The sequence below is a fragment of the Bufo bufo genome, chromosome 4 (genome assembly GCF_905171765.1).
Source record: "Bufo bufo chromosome 4, aBufBuf1.1, whole genome shotgun sequence".
Lineage (NCBI taxonomy): Eukaryota > Metazoa > Chordata > Amphibia > Anura > Bufonidae > Bufo > Bufo bufo.
This window is the reverse complement of record NC_053392.1, coordinates 348,965,395-348,986,485: the sequence shown is the minus strand read 5'-3', so window position 1 is coordinate 348,986,485 and position 21,091 is coordinate 348,965,395. Positions and strand designations below refer to the sequence as shown.

The 21,091-nt window shown below is 43.4% G+C and overlaps 1 protein-coding gene across 1 annotated transcript in view; it reads right to left on the bottom strand.

Moving 5' to 3' along the window:
* Positions 1-20,507, bottom strand: part of SLC35F1 (solute carrier family 35 member F1) — a 446,044-nt gene extending 425,537 nt beyond the window's left edge. Inside the window, exon 1 of the mRNA XM_040428920.1 lies at positions 20,142-20,507. Coding sequence (XP_040284854.1) covers positions 20,142-20,251 — 110 coding nt within the window. The 5' untranslated portion in view covers positions 20,252-20,507. The remainder of the gene's footprint in view (positions 1-20,141) is intronic.
* Between the last annotated feature and the right edge of the window lie 584 nt (positions 20,508-21,091).

Here is a 21,091-nt window from a genome sequence, read left to right as displayed (position 1 = left end):
TTTTGACCCATTTTGCCAAAGGAAAGGAAGTTGCCTAATAATTATGCACACCTAATATAGGGTGTTGATGTCATTAGACCACACCCCTTCTCATTACAGAGATGCACATCACCTAATATGCTTAATTGGTAGTAGGCTTTCGAGCCTATACAGCTTGGAGTAAGACAACATGCATAAAGAGGATGATGTGGTCAAAATACTCATTTGCCTAATAATTCTGCACGCAGTGTATTGATGTATTCTCAAGATAGGTCATCAATATCTGATTGATGGGGTTCAACACCGCACACCCCCACTGATGTTCTGCAGTGGTTCTGGCACGGTAAGTTGGCGCCAGAACTACCAGAACTACACAGCTACTTCTATTGTTTAGCTGGTAGAGCTGGTTAATGCAATACTGTTCCCTTTGAAGTGAATGGGAGAAGAACAGCAGTAACGAGCTCCATCCACTACACCAGGGATGCCCAACCTGCGGCCCTCCAGCTGTTGCAAAACTACAACTCCCAGCATGCCCAGACAACTTACAGCTATCAGCCTGCAGCAGGTCATGATGGGAGTTGTAGTTTTACAACAGGTGGAGCATCCCTGCACTACACAATAGAACTGTGTCATTCCAGCACTGGCTTCTGATCAGTGGGGGTGCTGGGTATCGGACCATAGCCAAGCAGGCCATCAATAATAAATTCCTGTAAATCCACCTTTAAAAACTGATGACCGGATAGAAATATTTAATTAGAGAGGTCCAACTCTGAGCACCCATGCCAATCATCTGTTGGAAGGGGTCGTGGCACATGGGCAAGCACTGCGGCCTACCCCTGACCTGTGACATCATGTCCTAAGGATAGGTCATCAATTTTTAAATTGCTTAAACACAGATTTTCTACTGCCTACTAGACCGAATGTAAGGGACTGAGATAGTAGATTTCATATCCTACAGTTACTGATGGTAGATTGTTAAAAGGGCATAAGGAGTGTTCTGTGGTGAGCACTTCCAGACCAAGGGGGTCATATACAGTTCTTGCACAGGGATCGTCTGTTGTCTGTGTTTACCCCTGGTACAATATGTACATTTTCTCAGATGTTCTAGAAAAACTCTTTCAGTGGCCCTCAAAGAAGGTGAAACAGGATTGTAATTAGGAGATTATTTGAACTGACTCGGCATCATATGATATCATCTATTCATGAGTTGTTTTCCTACACAACTTATTGCCAAAACCATTATCTTAAAGCAGCCATGGAACTGATTAATTAAATGCTCATCACAATCATCTTCAGGCAAGATTGGATTCAAGATCTCATCAGTGCTTAATCCTAAAATGCTGTTCTATGAAATGTAAAATGAATGAATTACCCTAAAGCAAAACGGAAACAGGTATTGACGTTGAGCACAGAAAGTGCGCCACCTCTGATCTCTCATCACATAGCTATTGATTAGAATAATGTATCAGATCTACAGTTATTGACCATCAGAGATGATCTGTAATGTCATACCACAGTCTTCATTGTGGCTGCTACTGTAATACCAATACCTGAGATTCATCATTCAGTCTCATGGATAACACAAGGTCTTTGACCAAAGGCAGGAAATGTATCTATCGTAACCCAGTAAATAGAAAAGGATTGTACTTTATGGTAATATCTTAATTCAGGCTGAATTATTGAAAGGATTTCTTTAGTTACACCCCTATGATCTATCTGCCTCTTCTGTATTTTGCCATTTCCAATAGTTATATCATTTTCTACTAGCTCCTCTTCTAAACCTGCCACTCTTGTTGTTCATTTTCCAGGTGCCTACAGTTCACTGTCCCACGCCTCTGGAGCTCCTTTAATACATAAGCTATGTCCTCTCAGCTTCTGGGTCTTCTAGTGGCTCCCATACTTTTCTACTTGCTGCTGAATTAGACAAGTACGTATAGAGATGAGAGCAAGGGAATAAAAACGATCCTCCAGACTGCCCCTTCCTAAAGATTCTTTGGCTTCGGAAACGTATGGCTATTACCTGATGGTCTCCATGCATTGCCTTTCTGGCGAGCTTGTGATGGCCTCGTGTTTATACACAGCAGCCAATCTAAGGAAGCAGAGCAGCAGCCTGAACCAATTAGGAGACAGGAGGTGTGTCTCAGACTACCTTATATCCTTGTAGACACTGTAGCTAAACTGTAGTCACAGATCATTGTTCTGCCCCAGTAATGCCAAGCAAAAAAAAGCTTGGTCATGAAGAATTAAGGAAAACAGCCGGTAGGTATAATCTTGGGGTAGTGACGTAAAATTCATTGTATAGTTAATGACTGGGCATTTACTTTAACTCAATGCTCTCTAGTCTTCTGTTACACCTTTAGTAATGTCCAACCATAGTTTCAGCAAATACATGATGAGGTGGAAGTAATTAATACCTTAGGAATGTTGTATGGAACTTGCCTGTGATGAAGTTATACACCACATTTTATCACTAATAGGGCTCAAGTATAATTATTTTTCATTTGAATTGTCATGTGGTAACTTCTAGTGAATGCATTGGACATGATACTTAAAATGGTTGATTTCTAGACCTTAAAGGGAATGTGTCACCTCCAAATGCCATCCCAAGCCGCCAGCAGTATCCAAGAGTAGCCCGCAGTGTGTTTCTAATGATCATTTTCTTTCAGCAGTCAGATGCAGCAAAATCTCTGAAAACTTTCTTTTATTCCCTGCCTGCGCTATTTTATAGTCATGCTCGAAGTCAAGGGGGCAGCGGCCTCCTGCTTCAAGTCCAGGTAACCGCGCCTCCTTCCCTGCACATTCACTGTGACTGACAGCGCTTATGCAGGAGAGTTCGGCTGGCTTTGCCGAACTGCTGGCTGTAAGTCACAGCGAAGGGGCAGGGAAGGAGGCATGATTACCTGGACTTGAAGCATGACTAGAAAATAGCGCAGGCAGGGGATAAAAGAACGTTTTCAGAGCTTTTGCCGCATCTGACTGCTGAAAGAAAATGATCATTAGAAACACACTGAGGGCTACTCTCAGGTGCTGCTGGCGGTTTGGAATGGTTTTTGGAGGTGACAAGTTCCCTTTAATATTATTAGCAGCAGAAACTGGAACAAGAAAGGCTAAGACCTTATTCACAAAGTCAATTTTTGATCAGTGATTTCCATCAGTGATTGCGAACCAAATCCAGGTGTAGGTCAAAAACACAGAACAGAAGCAAATCTTTCCATTATACCTTATCTAGGTGTAGGCTCCACTCCTGGTTTTTGCTCACAATCACCGCTGGATATTACTGACCAAACAGTGACTAAAACACTGACATGTGAACTAAGGCTACATTCACACTAGCTTTTCTATTTTCCGGTATTGAGACCCTATGATGGATCTCAATACCGGAAAATAGAAACGCTTCCGTTTTGTCCCCATTCATTGTCAATGGGGACAAAACATAACTGAACAGAATGCATTTTCTTTCCATCATGGGATGCGGAGCAAGACGGATCCGTCATGACCCACAATGCAAGTCAATGGTTTACACAATAGAAAACGGATCCGTCTCCCATTGACTTTCAATGGTGTTCATGACTGATCCGTCTTGGCTATGTTAAAGATAATACAACCGGATCCGTTCATAACAGATGCAGCCGGTTGTATTATCAGTAATGGAAGCGTTTTTGCTGAGCCCTGCCGGATGCAGCAAAAACGAAAGTAGCCTAAGCCTTAAAGGGATTTTCCAGGATTACTATGGTTATGCTCATCTTCCCCATGCTTTTTCTTTTTCAATTTGGATTCTCCTGACCCGATTTAATCATGTAAATAAATCACTCTGGTTTACCACATCCTGTATGTAGCATTTCATGTTGCTGTATCCAACCAAACCCATGATGCATTTCTCCTTTTTCTACCACAGCTCCACTACTGCTCTAACAACACCCAGCTAGTTTATAGCTCCTCCCACCAGCTAGTTACATAGACAGTCTCCTATCACTGCCCCTAACAACACCCAGCTAGTTTATAGCTCCTCCCACCAGCTAGTTACATAGACAGTCTCCTATCACTGCCCCTAACAACACCCAGCTAGTTTAAAGCTCCTCCCCCCAGCTGGTAACATAGACACTTCCCTATCACTGTCCCTAACACCCAGCTAGTTTATAGCTCCTCCCACCTAGCTATTTACATAGACACTCCCCTATCATTCCCCCTGTTGCTGTTGTGACACGCCCATGGACATACCATCACAGAAAATAAGAAAGAGCTGCATGGACATGTCACCACAGCTCAGAATGGGAGATAGGAGCAATAAAGTTAAAAGAAATACATTACAAAATTACAGCCACCTTCATAAATGATTATTTTAAAGGATGTTGATGCAAACCGGAAAAACCCCTTTAAAGGATTTTCATGCATGGGCAATTAGGGGGACGCCCGTTCTTGAGTGGACAGGTTCTTTGTGGGAACACTATGACTGATTCTAACAAGAACACCACCTTATGATAAAATCATTGATGATTAGAAAGACGCTTCTTTAAAACCTAGTGCCAGAACTCAGAGACTTCTTGCTGCTTCCACTACAATCGATAGAAAGTTCATTGGGTGCAGCAAGTAAATCACTCATCTACCAATTCACATATCTACCGAAAACAGAAAATAATATCCAATGCTCAGTGTAACAGACGATTTCTAAAGGTGAATAGAGCAAAGAACACATCAAGCATTTTTCCTCAGCACTTTTATTTATCGTTACATAGAAAGGACACAAGGACAAACCGGGGGCAGGTGGTATGTTTCACAGGGAAGAATATATCCATTTTGTATTGAACAAAAGCATAATGTGTTGAGGAGCAGAGCCATTTTCTGCCATCTATGAGCAATGGGTCCACTTATTCCAGCTGATTTACTGATCCTAGGTGTTCACAGTGCATACACCTTCCAGAGTATCATCCTTCAGCATCTTCTTGTCATCTATTATGCTTATGAAAGCACAACTAGAAAGATTTCCTCACTTCACAAGTGCTTTTGAACAAGTCACTTCAAAAGATGGGCAAAAAAATGACCTGCAATAAAATTTCTATATAAAGGTAGTAAATGTAGGAGCTGCTTTTAGCCCAGTAGTAAAACTGCATGGTTGCAAATCTTAAAGGGGTTTTCTTACTTATTGACGACCTATGATTAGAGGCCCCCAATAATCGCGAAAACAGAGGTCCCAAAGTTCACATGTGAATGGAGTGGTAGGGCGCATGCATGACCACCGCTGCCCATTCAGTACCAATGGGATCGCCCAGTACAGTTCTGCCGATCAGCTGTTTGAAGAGACAGCGGTGCTCCGATGAGTGCTGAGGACTCTTCCTAGGCCATTGACATCATGTTCATTGGTCATAATACTTAGGCTCAGCTCTAGGGCTGAGCTGCAATACTAAGCATAGCCACTAGTCGATGGATGGCGCTGTGCTTGGTAAGCTGTGGGGAGGCACTCACCGGAGTACTGCGGTTTCTTCAAACAGTTGATCAATAGAGGTGCCAGGTGTTAGACCTCCACTGATCTGATATTGATGAATAATCCTGAGGATGGGTCATCAATACTAAACACGCGGAAAAAGGATGCTACATAATCTCAATGACTCAAATTAACAATAACAAGCAAATGGTCATAATATAATGAATTATTCTGGTCACTTAGCATTTCTGGTTCACAAATGAACCAGGCAGATGCCACGAAACAGTTTCTTTACACATGTAAAGGCCTGACCCACACTATCAAATGATAACTATAAGCAAACAATAAGGAGGCATCATTTATTACAAAGACAGAAAGGTAAATGCAGTACACCCTCCAGAAAGAGCAAATGTGACAGATCAGTAGATGCAGAAGAACATATTCAGTGCCATTATACAGCTACATAGCTGGTAAGGTTAGAAAAAGACACAGGTCCATCAAATCCAAACTATACTCCTGCAGTGTTGATCCAGAGGAAGTAAAATACCTCATGCACACGTCCGTTGATCGGCAGTTCCATGCATTGGGACCTCAATTTGCTGTCCCCAATGCACGGGCAACATCAACTTGAATGGGTCCGTGATCTGTCCGCACCACTACCGTACTACTTTTTTGGGGTGCAGAGACACAGACAGAAACAGCAGGTTCCGTGCCTCCGTTCCGCATCAGGCCTTCTGGATTGCAGACTCATTCAAGTTAATGGGTCCGCATCTGTGATGCGAGGTGCACACGGCCAATGCCTGTATACTGCAGACCCGCTGTTTGTGGGCCGCAATATGGGCACGGCTGGGCAAAAGCCTTGTGCAGGATGCATAAGGAAGATGCCAATTACCACCAATATGAGGAGACATATTCTGTCCCAACAAATATGACAATCAGAATGAACTCCTTACATTCACAGACCGTAGCACAACCAAAGTCTAATATAGTTAATGGAATACAAAGGTCGGGCACCCTATATTCTGAAGCAATTAACAAAAAATGGCCCTATCTATAATACTTAACATTTAATCGTTCAATAAAAAAAATAAAGCCCAACAAAATAATTAGGGATGAGACGAATCGACTTCGGATGAAACATCTGAAGTCGATTCGCATATAACTTTTTTTAATACTGTTCAGAGCAGGAGCTCCGTACAGTATTAGAATGTATTGGCTCCGATGAGCCGAAGTTATTGCTTCACGAATTCTCGCGAGACTTTGCGCAATAACTTCATAATTTAATTTGTACTGTTAAAAACCATGTCCCAAACTCGTGCTCCTGCTCATATCTGCACCAGCACTCAGCATCAGCAGACTTGTACAGGATAGTTAGGCTTAGGAGACAACTATATCCTAACCCTTATTTCGGACAGTTAGGCTTAGGAGACCACTATATCCTAACCCTTATCGTTCACTAATTCCCGTGATGAGTTGTAATATAACCAATGAAACGCGTTGGACCACTTTTGAACAATTATCTGGGATTTCCCTGCAATCTTTCCCTTTTCTCCATTCCACAGAGCCGGAAAACCCTTCTACTTAGGGTACAGCAGGGAGCCCTAGTTAGATTTGAGAGACGGCTCAGAGGGGTCGCCCTTATAAGGCCGAGTGCTCCGCTATCTGAGCGTAAAGCGTAGCTCAGGCCAAGTAGGAGTATTTCAGGGCAAGACACCCGGCTCGACATTGGGAAACCCCATGTTACCCATAATTTTCCAAAGGGGTAAAACTGTTCCTTTTCTTAAATTGCGCACTGGTTTACTTGCACTACTTGCTGTGATTTTTGTTTAATAATTATTTTGTTGGAATTTTTTTTTTAATTGAACGATTAAACGTTATGTATTATAGATAGGGCCATTTTTTGTTAATTGCTCCTTACATTCACAGAATCAACTCTGTTAGGCTAGGTTCACATATATCAGATGTGCCTAGCCAGTTGTTTTTATGCTGGACCCGGACACAACTTTTATATGTGAACTGCGCTTCAGTGCACAGATCCGGCGTCTGTACACTGATAGCGCCGGACAGAAAATCTGAGCATGCAGCGCTTTTCTATCCGCCACTATTTGACATCCAGCATCACAACTGATGTGCCGGATGTATATGCATGATCCCACAGAAAACTATGGGATCAGTTCTGGCTCAGTTCCCCTCAGGCGTTTTCTGCTTTGCGGCAGAGGGAACTGAACTGGATAGATGGACATGTCTTGGGCGCCTTAAAAAATTATTGACTTAGACACAATCATTGCTGCCTTTTGACTCAACTCAACCCAAAGTCTTGAGTTATGACTGATGGTCACGCATTGACATGTTTGACCTTGGCTCTATACAAAGAACCATAGCAAAAGACCAGCTAAGCGTGTGCTACAGTATAAATACCCTCCCATATTTGAAAGAATAATGAGAAAGAAGGAAGAATAATTTAGTTGTGGCTCTCACTAGTCACCCAGTACAACTTGAATGGTTCACCTATAATATTCATTAAAGTTAAAGTGATTTTCCAGGACGGCTGTTCTGGGGTGTCAGGAGTCCCCCCCCCAATCTAATATTGAGGACTTATCCTAAGGATAGGTCATTAATATGATTCCCCAGAAAACCCTAATGTTTCTGATGTGTAGAAGAACTGTAGAGGAGAGTTATCAAGAAGGGTGTGTAAAGGTTGCCCGTAGCAACCAATCAGATTCCATCTTTCATTTTTCAGAGCTCCTTTGGAAAATGAAAGGTGGAATCTGATTGGTTGCTATGGGCAACTCAGCCAGCTTTCCTTTATATCAGTTTTGGTTAATCTCCCCCTATATTCGTTGTCATGGATCATCTCCTCAGGTCCTGGACTAGTTATAACACACTGGGGGAGATTTATCAAAACCAGTGTAAAGGAAAACTGCCTTAATTGCCCATATAAGATTCCAGCTTTCATTTTCTAAAGGAGCTCTGAAAAACCGTAAAGTGGAATCTGATTGGTTGCTATGGGCAACTAAGCCAGCTTTCCTTTACACCAAGCTCCCTGTGTGTGGAGTGTTCCTTTAAATTCAATCAAAATATCTAAACTTCTACATTTCTGTGTATGTTCGTCATCCCTTCTTTAAGTAGGGTAACTTGCTATTTAGGCCTCATGCACACAACCGTAGTTTCAGAATGCATCTGATCCGCATTTTTTGCGGATCGGATGCGGACCCATTCATTTCAATGGGGCCGCAAAAGATGCACATCCGAATGTCTGTGCCTCGGCCCCGCAAAAAAAGTTGAATATGTCCTATTCTTGTCCGTTTACGGACAATAATAGGCATTTCTAACGAAGGGGAGGACATCCTGATCCGCAAAATGTAGAACGCACGCGGCTGGTATATGTGTTTTGAGGACCGCAAAAACATGAGGCCTTAGGCTGAATGGTCCTAGGTTACATAAGAAAAAACATTTAGGAGAAAACCCTTATCATCCTCTTCAAGTGTGCCGCTATTTGCTGATCCGGTTCTATTAACAATAGGAAGGCCTACTGTTTTCTGATTTGGAGGTAATGGCTTTAAAGATTGTTCTGAAATGATTTAGAGAGATAATTGAAAAGCAAATTGCAGAGTACTGAATATTTATAAGCATTTTCCACCAGAAAAATAATCATACAATTTCCACATTTCTCTTCCCCATTCTATTAAGTGAAATTTTATCTCTTCAGACGGCAGCAGCAGTAACACAGAATTTGCTGATAAAAGAGAATTGCTTGTGTTCTGGCACAACATCATTATGCGTCAATCATGGTGTTGCATGTGTCACATAGATGTAGCAGAGTGGAACGTGTCATCTAAAGCCTTAGGATTGTGCAACACAATAAAGCTCTGAGTAAAAATAATGGACCTGCAGTACTATGTAAAACCGCATTATGGGTGGGATCACACAGGTTTTTGCTGGCAGTTTTTAGTGGTGCCTTTTGGAACTGTGATTTTTGCGATAAAAAACGCCAGCTCTAGATGTTAGCTGAAAGTGTATGGGAAATACGAAATGCTACTGGCATTTTTGTTTATTAAAGAGGACCTTTCATCACCCATGATGATGCATCTTTTAATAGCTCCATGCATTCCCCACTTACTAACAATTCTGGGGCATCTATTCTTATGTCTTTATGTTGTGCCATTCCATTATTATTTCTACTAGAAGTTATGAGTGAATTGCTATTAGCCTTCAGTAAGGGTACAGAGGGGAGGTAACCAGTTGGGGGCATGTACCTGCACAGTCTGACTCTATCCAATCAGTGCTGCCATATTCAGACTGTGCAGGTACACGCCCCCAACTGGTTACCTCCCCTCTGTACCCTTACTGCAGACTGCTAGCAATTCATTCATAACTTCTGGTAGAAATAATAAAGGAATGGCACAACATGGAGCAGTGATGGTGAACCTTTTACAGACCGAGTGGCCCCCACAGTCACCAGATCTCAACCCAATAGAGCATCTTTGGGATGTGGTGGAACGGGAGCTTTGTGCCCTGGATGTGCATCCCTCAAATCTCCATCAACTGCAAGATGCTATCCTATCAATATGGGCCAACATTTCTAAAGAATGCTATTAGCACCCTGTTGAATCAATGCCACGTAGAATTAAGGCAGTTCTGAAGGCAAAAGGGGGTCCAACACCGTATTAGTATGGTGTTCCTAATAATTCTTTAGGTGAGTGTATATTTGCAGTGATTTCTAACTCAAAGCCACAAAATACACACAGCAACATACACATAATAACCCTGTCCACGGACAGGTATGGACATCTCCCTTTGATGCCAGATGATTGCAATTTTTGTTGTCTTCTGACAACAACAGAACAGTGAAGATTTTTGTTGTTCTAGAGTCTACTAAAATGGACAAACCCTTTAAATGTTCAGCTACAGGATAGAATGCCAGTGCATGCTGAATATTGTCCATATTACATATGTGGAAAATGCTCAGCAATCAATCAACTACTGAGCTCTAACAGCCGACAAAACATCCTACAATGTAAACATCTTCTGTACCTCTGCCAATCCTTATCTCTTCCCACAAGATTGCATTTTAATATGCCTAGAGTACAGTATTCTAAGATTTTCTCATAACCATTGCCCACAGTCACAACAGGATGTATCATCTCTGGTGCCAACCACAAGATATCCTGCCAATATTATGTTTATTCCTAAGGGCAGGAAATGATGAGTGACACCATGATATCTTGAGAACCTCATCACACGACTGGAACGAAGTGTGTGCTACTGTTCAGGTAACCAAATCATTTTCACTCCAAGATAATTCATGTTGAACCCTAAATCTATGATGTTTCCATAAGATAATGGTGCTACCTTCAGGTAGGACAGTTCCCAAAGGCTGCGAAAGTCAAGAAGGCAACTACTGCCTTCCCCATTATACAGTATATATCAGACACTTGCTGATCCAGAGCTTATTTTAGGGATAGTAGATGGAGTAACCAGGGCTGGCCTTAGGTGTTCAGGTGCCCTGTGCGAGCTAATCTTGTGGCTCCTTTCCTCCGGTTCACCTAAACATACACAAAGAGGAAAACAATCTTTGTAACAAATAGTTTCTTACACAATCTCAGGCCAGCCTGCTGTAAGAGACCGACTGAGAGCTGTGTCCAGTGGCGGATCCAGATCCTGGTCTCGGCAGGGGCACTTCCAAATTATTTTCTGTCCGCCGCCACAAAACAATGGTGCTTATAGAACAGATAACACATTGTAGAGGTATACTGTATATTATGGGGCACAGTGTATGCTATATGTGTATAACAACCATATTTCATATGAAAACTTACAATTACTTGGCTTGTCCCTTGGGGATCTCGGACACCACTTCAACACTTTGGCTGGGGGCTCGGTGGAGCTGATGTTGTGTTTTATCCTAATGAGAAAGATTTCATAATAAGGATTTGGAGGGGCAGAGGGATAGCAGAGCAGGGAGAGGCTGGTGCTGCTACTAGGGGGTCATACTATGGGGTAGTAATAAAGCCCACCATAATGCCCCCCAGTAGAAATAATTTTCCTTATAATGTGACAAAAAATACCCCCTTGTAGTGCCCCCAGTTGAGCTAATGTCCCCATAGTGCCCCCATAATGTGCCAGTATAAAATACCCCTATACAGTGCCCCCATAGTGCTCCTCTCCCACCTTCCTTCTAGTGCCCCCCATAATGTACCAGTATAAAATGCCCCAGTAGATGCTCTGTGTCCTCCTTAATTTGCAAGTATAAAATACCTTCTTAGTGCCCCCCGTAGATGACCCCATAGTACTTCTCTCCCCCCCTTCCCCATAGTGCCCACCATAATGTGTCCCAATATATAATTCTACTGTACAGAGCCCCCATATAAAATACCCCTTCTTTGTGGCCTCAGTAGATGCCCCTATAGTGCCCCCAATCATGTGCCAGTAATAACGGCCCCCCATCATGTGCCAGTAATAACAGCCCCCCATCATGTGCCAGTAATAACAGCCCCCCCATCATGTGCCAGTAATAACAGCCTCCCCATCATGTGCCAGTAATAACAGCCCCCCAATGTGCCAGTAAAAGTATTGCATATATAAAAAAAACACTTATACTTACCTCAGTGTCAGCGATGCGATGCTGGCCTCTTCCAGCCTGTGTCCCGCGCTGTACGGCTCAGGTGGCACAATGACGTCATCGCGCCACCTGCGCCGGCCTCTGATAGGCTGCCGGCCTAGTGCCTGCAGCCTATCAGAGGAAGGGAAAGGGACATGCTTCTCCCTCCCCTGCCATCAGCACAGCCATCTGTATCACTGTCCTGAGGACGGCGATACAGATGACTATGGAGATGAGCGCTTCCACAATGTAAGCGTTCACCTCCCTGTGCCCCCCTGGCGCTGCCCCCTACCACGCAGCCAGCTCGGGGGGGTGAAATTGCCCAGTTTCCCCCTCCCTGGATCCGCCAGTGGCTGTGTCAGCCGCCGGGCGCCCCTGTTGACATGGCGCCCTGTGCGGCCGCACAGCTCGCACACCCCAAAGGCCGGCCCTGGGAGTAACCCATGTAATTTAAAAGCAAAGGACAACTTTGGAGGGCATTTTTTTACGATGTTATTGGACTAAAAATCATTGTTTTCAGTTGGCCATATTAAAAACTGTGCTGCAGCCGCAACAAACGATTTTTCATAGGCAGAGGTCCATGTGTCTGTGTAGGGAACAAATCAGTCAACTGTCTCAAATGGTCTCCAGGTCCATGTTGTATGAGACCAAAAACCAAGAGTCTGTGTGGAAAAAGAGAAGTGTGGATAGCCGCATTTACTTCTATGGGTCCGTGTGCTGACCGTGTGCAGTCTGTTGTACACACAGACAGCACACGGATATAATTACATTTGGGTGAATTTGTGTGAAGGCCTAGAAAAGGGGATAACATAGGAACGTGTATGTGGGGAGAGATAATACTCCCCTTCTAAATACATCTACATTTCCTTCTTTTCCCTACATCCATATAACAATATATTTTAGTGGTGTGTGTCAGTTGTGTAATGCAGTGAAGTAACAGTAGAGTAATTATCTCACATTGGCTATCAAGCCTCCATATTCCAAGACTGTCTAGACATCTAACTGCTTCTATATCTGTTGAGAGATTTCCCTGAAGCCTCCGGGAGAGGACCCAGGAAACTCTGAGGACACATGTCGCCATGTCAGTCTACAGCTGAAGTCCATTTGTTAGGACCCTCTAAGTCCCACACTGGATGTGTTTCCTGTTTCAGTGCCACAAAGAAAAGCACATTCAGTCTGGACAGTTCATTAATCACTAGTGGCCTATGTTCCTATTATAGAATAAATGGGCATCTCTCAGAAGCTTCAACAATTGGCCCATTATTGCCTCGGAGGAATTTATATAAAGTTGACGGCTGTATGCGTGCCCAGCCAAGAAGAGCGCTGATTCTGTATCACGATCTCTCCCTTCCACTGCTCTTCTACACTTAGGTGATTACAGTAGGAAGATGAATTGTGCTTCTCTAATACTAGTCCCATTCATATTCATAGACAGAATATCATGAAGAATGTGACATAATTGATTTCAGGAAGGTATTTATCCATACATCACGTAATAAATGTAAATCTCTCAACGACAGTTCCTCACGTGTTGAAGGTGATGAGGATTGTAATAGTCAAGTATTTAAAGGGAGTCTGTCACCACATTTGAGCATATTAGACTGATCAAATAGCGTTATATGTGCCACCCAGAACTTAAAAACAGTACCTTTGTTGTATCTAATGGAGTTTTCTTTCAGCCAAAAATGAACTTTTAAGATTCTGTAAATGCGCCCTATCAAGTGCCCAGGGCGGCGTCTCAATCGTCCGAGCCCCAGGCAGCACCTCCTCAACGGCTCATAACCCCGCCCTCCGTGTGCCTCTGCCCGCCTGTTTACTCCCCTCCTCTCTCCTTTTCCACTGCGCTACGAATTTGACCGCGCAGCCACAGTGGAAAAGGAGAGAGGAGGAGAGTAAACGGGCGGGCAGAGGCACACGGAGGGCGGGGATATGAGCCGTTGAGGAGGTGCTGCCTGGGGCTCGGACGATTGAGACGCCGCCCTGGGCACTTGAGAGGGCGCATTTAAAGAATCTTAAAAGTTCATTTTTGGCTGAAAGAAAACTCCATTAGATACAACAAAGGTACCGTTTTTAAGTTCTGGGTGGCACATATAACGCTATTTGATCAGTCTAATATGCTCAAATGTGGTGACAGACTCCCTTTAAAACCCGTGGTTGGAGGACACGTCAGAATTAAGGTTATTACTAATAATAATATAAATAGTGCCTCAGTTCTCATAAAACTTAAGTCCAGACAGTGTTTAATTTGGTAGAGCAACAGTTTAGGCTCCTCCATAACATAACCATAGGCATTTGAAGCCACTTTGATCTCATCTATACAAAACTGGTTTTGCTCACTTTATCACCTGAATACTTAAAGGGGAAGACCACCATTCCTGGGCAGACCTGTGAAGGGAAGTATGCATACTTACCCGCTTAACGATGCATGGTTCCGCCTCCTTCACTACCCAGCCTCTGCTGCTTTGCTCAGGTCCTCTGCTGTCAACATCAGGTTTGATGCCTCAGCAGCCAATTGCTGGCCACAGCAGTGACCTGCCCCGTTTGTGTCATGTCAACTGGTCATGTGACACAAGGGGGGAAGGTCGCCGTTGTGGCCTGGAAGCAGGTATGTTTTCCTTCGCAGGTGTGCCCAGGAGAGGGGGTTTGCCAAACTCCTCCCACCCTAAAGACAGCCAGCCCCTTTAAGCTGGCCATACACATGAGATACCCATTTAGCAGGCAACTATTTCTCCTGACCCTCATATATACACTTGGCCAAGCACGCATAAGTTCTGAACGGACAGATGGGAGTAAGCCATTGCCAGACACCCTTGGCAGAAACTTGCCAGACTTGTTCTCCGAGAACAAACAGGATTGGGCATGTTGAAATCCATCAGCCTGATCCTTATCTACCATGACATCTGTTGTCAGGGTAGAGTCAGGAAGTCTCTATACACATTGTATGGTCAGCTAGTCACGCTAAATTTGGCAATATACATCTAATGTGTCTAACACACGTGCAGACATACTCTTATGTATCAACCTTTTGTTTGTTACCTGCAATAATGTATACATGGAATACAGCATGGGAGGGCACTCCTAATAGGAGGCTGGAATACCCTTATGCACCCTAGGTGTTTTGCAAAATCCGATCCTTAGACCCCATAGTGACATCAAGAGCAACAAAAATCCTGAATACTGCATCCATGGAAATCTATGATGGGCCATTATTATACGTCCATATGACTATAATTTTCCATGGAAGCACACTAAGGCTTTTTTCATATATTTTATGAAGACTTATGAGAAAAGAAATATTGACATGTGCCACTACATGAAGTATTACGAATGTACAGTATTTTCCCCTAAGAACACAGTTTTTAGGAATGAATACAATGCCTCACAAAGACACGATACAGAATGCAAGAACATCTGTATTGCACACCTGTACTGCAATTTATGAACCACCATGTGGGCCAGACATGCACTATGACTCTGCATAAGGTTCCAGTCTTCCCATTCCATGGTGGGCACAGCCCATAATAATATTGTATGGTAGAATATATAGAGTATGCAGCATCCCACTACGTGTGTGTGGGCACTGCTTAAAAGCACTTTTTACCTTGTCAACAGTACTATGTTGTAATGTATGATTTTGTGTGTATGTATTTGCAAAATCCCTGTTTGTTACCAGGCAGATTAGGTGTAATTTATACATCCCACCACTAGATGGGGATATAGTTCAGGTCCTATATATATCCAGGTCAGGCCTAGTGAGACAGGTTTAGTTGGAAAAATGTAGTTCAGAGAAGAGAGCAGATCTGAGGGAGTCAGATCAGATTAGTGGGAGAAAATGTAGAGTGAAGACTTCATGACACAGATTAGTGAGTGGAGCCAACTTCACTAGGTGGTGTTACTCAGGTATGAGGCGTAGAAGAGCGTTTTCCTTCTGTGGCCGGACTATAGACTTGCATCCCTGACCAGTAGGAGAAGAGTTTGCCTCCCTGGAAAAGAAACAAGCATTCCTAGGAATTCATCGGTGATAAGAGCCATTATTGAGGGCCACAGACACCTTTGCATGGTGCAGGTTTTATAGCTTCAGGCAGCCACACCAAACTTCGGAGAGACAGTTGAGTTTTCCTGTCTAAAATGTTTAGCTTGTAGGGAAAGTCAAGGAATAGGATCCAACACATCTAAAGGAACCAGGTACACCTAACCCACTGCTCCAAAACCCACGAAACCTGACAAGCCTAAAACTGTGGATTTGCAGAATTGACTCTGTACCATCTAGAGACTGCATAATTGTACTGCTGCAACCAAGATACATCCAAAGTAAAAGTTGTGAGTTGCATCTTACCACTGTCTACCTCATTATTACTATCTATGGTTGTACCACCATTAACGGTAGTGGCGTCACGACAAAAACCATCAACGCAACAAGCACCCTAAGCACCCCTAACATCAAGGGCACCTCAACCACCATCTTGGCTGATGCTTCCTACCACAGAGCGTGCCCCGGAGGATTTTGTGCTGCCCACCTCAACACTGTGCTGCCAGCCCAGGGAGGCATTCTGCTAACCGTGAGTAAACTGATGAACTGTGTTTTATTGCTTGACCCCTCATCGGTCCACTGTGCACCTCACGTGTTGCCCCTGCGATTGGCTGGCTGCAAATATTAATACAGCACCCCGAGGAATCGTTGAACAGGTAGCTGAAAATACTATGAAATGTTAAGGTTTCGAGGCATACTGGTTCTCCTTATGGACAGCGCCTTGTAGGCATAAAGGAGTCTTAAAGGCCAGGCAATGCTCCTCTGGATTCTGGGGGAAAAGATATGCAAATTAGCTCTTTTTCTCAACAGAAAAGAATGTTGAGACTCTGATGCCACCATATGTAAGGCAACTCTTCTATAAGACAATGTTCGACCTTTTAAAAGGCCAAGTGTTGAATTGTAAGATAGCTATCCTAGATCTGGTGGCATCAGAGGCTCAGCTTTCTTTTCTATTTGGAAAGAGGATGTATTTTTGTATCTTATTCCGAGAAATGTTTAGAAAAGCTTGCTTTTAAACCAAATTGATATTATGCAAATATTACTACAGCTTTTCATAACTCATGATATATTCATTAAAAATATGCAACATGTGTTACCGAAAAGAAATCTAGCAGCAATGAGGAAGAATATTTTTGAAAACTACAATAATCTAAGTTTCTAGCAAACCATATAACTACCAGTCTGTAGTAGACAACCATGCATATTGTTTTGTGGCCTTATAGTAGGTTTAATTTGAGAAGCAATGTGTGCCATATTATATTTAATGTCCTCCCTCCTTACTTCATGATATCACAAAACACCTTCCTCCAAACACTGCATTTCGTCCTATTCTTGTAGGAGAGAAGAGCTTATTTTTGTTCTCAACATCAGACCAACGGAGGTCCAACTCCAGGCAGGATTTTGAGAAGATGGAGAACCGCACTCTACTTAATAGGTTCTGGTGCCAGCCAAGGCCATGCATCCAGCGCCCCACAAGCCTCCATACCCGTCAGAACAGATAAAAATGTGACCGCAGATGAAGGTCCTATGTGACTGAAACGTACGGTCTAAGAATACTGTTCATACTCACTAATACAAATATTGGGCAAATGGATGAAACTACTATATGATTTGAATAAATAAATCCTTTTGAAATTGCAACACTGAAAACCGTGTGCCTCAATTTTACTACAACTCCAGGCAGGGTCTCTCTGTTGGAAGGGGCTGTGGCACTCAAGTGAATGCCATATCATCAGCGTGTAAGAGGAGTCTAGGGCCACATGTTCAGGTTTCTTACTACAGTTATGAAAGTCAAAACCAGTAGTAAAGTCAAAACCAGTAGTAAATTCAAAAATACAAAAAGTCAATTCATAAATACAAAAAGTAAATTCAAAAATACAAAAAGTCATATTTGTTCTTTCCCTCCTTCCAATACAGCATCAAGAAACTTGAACGTGTGACAGTACCCTACCCTTTGGCGCTGATTTTGGAATGTTTCCGCCTCAGTTCCAAAAACCACCTAATTCAGTTCAAAAGGGACGCAGGAAAAAAGAAGCCGCATGCCCTATCTTGGGGTGGAATCCACGCTGATCTCCCATTGAAATGCATGGGAAGCATTAAAAAAAACGCTCTGCATGTGTCTGTGCATTTTTGTGTGCTTTATGGCATTTTTTTGCACGGATCTGTGCCAAAAACCACGAGCTCAAAATGCAGTTTTGTACAGCGATTGTTTTTTTTTTTTTTAAATGGTTAAAAAAAATGCATCAAAAACTGCACCATAAATGTTTTTAAAAAAGTGATGAAAAAAAACACAGGTGATTCTGGGCTAAATTTTGTAAGCTGATTTTCAAAAACCATGGTGTGAACACACGCTAGGGGTCTTCTAACTCTCAGGCTCTGTTTACGCTGGCATCATGGCTCCCGTTATTTCAGGATCCATTCCATTACGTCCCACCATGATTCACCTTGGACTTGTTCTAGAGACACATAGCTGTGACTACACATGGTACACGTACGGAAATCTCCACCGCAGCTTTCTTGCCTACAGCTAATGTTTCATAGTGGTTCAACTGCTCATCTTTGGCAATGTGCTGGACAAAGAACACTAAGAGGGGACCTCATTATAAAATAAAAACTCTATCCAGAGTCTATAAGTAGAAGGTACCAGAGGGAGACGCAGGAAGGTTAGAGAGGTGTAAACGAATGCACCTAGGCCATACACAGTATAGGAGGTCAGATTCAACTCCATCAATGAAATATTCCACTGACATACATCATTACTCGCAAGAGTGAAGCTGGTGATTGTCCCTGACATTATAGTGTCACATTCACAGGAAAAGATCGGAGACAAATCCAATCAGAAATTGATGAGAGACACCTTGACCAGATTTAATAAATTTGCAAACATTTGCAGAACACTATTTCAGAGTGACGCTGGTATTATACCATCCAGTATGGATAGGATCTGTCAGTAATATATCTACTGTGGATGCTGCCAGTACGCACATGGTCATACCCTAGGGCTTCCATGACAATCCACATACTGGTCACCAGCACATGGAGCTCCCGAGCCACTGGTTGAGGACCACTGCTATAGACTAACGTTCAACATCATAGGAGGCAAAGTGGTTCCCTAAAATTCAGTATAGAATATAATCCATAATTTTATAGATATGAGTGAAGCCCACACATGAACCCTTCAGAAGGTGCACCTTATAACAAGAGGTTATTACAATATAGAACTGAACCTCATGTCATACAAGGTATAGGATGGAATCAAAATACCTGTGATACACTGTTTTCCTAGGACCCTACCTAGGCTGACTTCATTTTACAATACATATTGTAACCTATGTGAGTAACAAAATATGAATACATTTATGGAAAGTTATAATAAACATTAAAATCCAAGGTTATCAATAATTAATATTGGACACAAAGCGAAGAAAACACCAACAGGAACCATGATATAATGCTTTTCTATCAACAGATGAGCACTGGATAGCTATAGATATATAGATACCTCAATAGATAGAAAGAAAAATACATAAGAGATAGGTAGATATGAGATAGACATATAGATATGAGATGGATAGATTATATATTAGATAGATAGATATGAAATAGATAGATAGATCATCCATCATTACAGCACAGCACTGGGACTTGCACATTTTACTATATGATATATGCTGCTACTGTTTTGCTCTTCTAGGGCTTTGGACACATACTATACTGGAAGTAGTGACTTTAACCAGCACACCAGCTTGAGTCAGGCTGAGCTCCACAAAACAAGGCTACCACCAGGAAGTCTATTCTTCCTTGCAGCTTGTCATTCTTAGCAGTGGTAGACCTGAGCTATGATTGATCTGTCACTATGAATAGTCCAAGGAGAACCTAGGAATCTCCTGCCTAGCCACTGCTGACTTTCCACAGGTAGCAGGCAAGGACAGCCATAACACACCATGGAGGAGCCACACCACCTAACAAGCTCAGGGCAGCCACTAGAAGAAGCCTGCTCCACACAAGCTCAGTAGTATCTCAGGAAACTTCCATCTATGAGACCCAGTCCTGGCTGCCACCACTTGGTCCTAAGTTGGCAGTTCTACATGGCATGGCTGGCAGCTTCTCACCTGTTAAAGACTTTCCTCATCCTCTGCAGAGGGCCGGGGCTGGCAGAGATGCTCTCCGCCGGTAGGTTCTCGATGGTGGACACAACATGGTTTGCCTGCTCGGGAATCATCGCGGTTCCAGTCTCAGAGGGCAGGGCGCATCTTCTGGCAACACACTGAGACCTGCTGAAGGAGGTGTGGGCACCAGGGATCGCAGCAGCCACAGGTTTCGAGGAGCCAGCAGGACAAGTCACACGGGGATCTCTAGATCAGTCATAGACGCCTGAGGAGGTGCAGATGATGGGGGTGATGGTTGGATAGGAGCGCTCCAGCTCTGCAGGTGATCGGTCTTCTAACTCTTCTCAGAGATGATCTGTGCAGCCTGTGTGGCTGAGGAGAAGGGAGGTGTGCAGCAGCATCTGCAAGGAGCTGGTGGGCTGTGCTCCCCTCACATTGTACACGGCACACCAGCAGAGGGCGCCCGCAGAGGGGTCTCTGGCTCCACTCAATACACCGGCTAGCGGTACTCCCCAATAGCATGATGGGACTTGTAGTTTCCACCTGAGCGTGCGTTTCAGCACTTGTTACTGCTGGACAGAGCCTCCTCTAGAGCAGGCTACAGTGGAGGAGACCAGGAACCCTAAAAATGTCACTTCTTCAGGTGCCACAGCTGTTCTTTTCTGGAAGCAGCCCTTTAAAGGGCTGACTCTAGTGCTCTTACATTGAAGAGTCCTGAAAAATCTCTGCCCCCACCATGATCACTAGTCTACATTAGTCCACTGAAACACAAGAGATCAATTACAGCTTCTGGGGCCCTACCTCATAGCAGGGAATCATTTAGAGCAGACCAATAGCGGTCACCCTGAACATAATGTGGACCGCCTGACCCCACTACAACCTCATATACAGTACTCTGCCAGGTGTGGAAACCATGCAGCAAAGTAAGAATGCTTTCAGAAATAGAAGTGTCA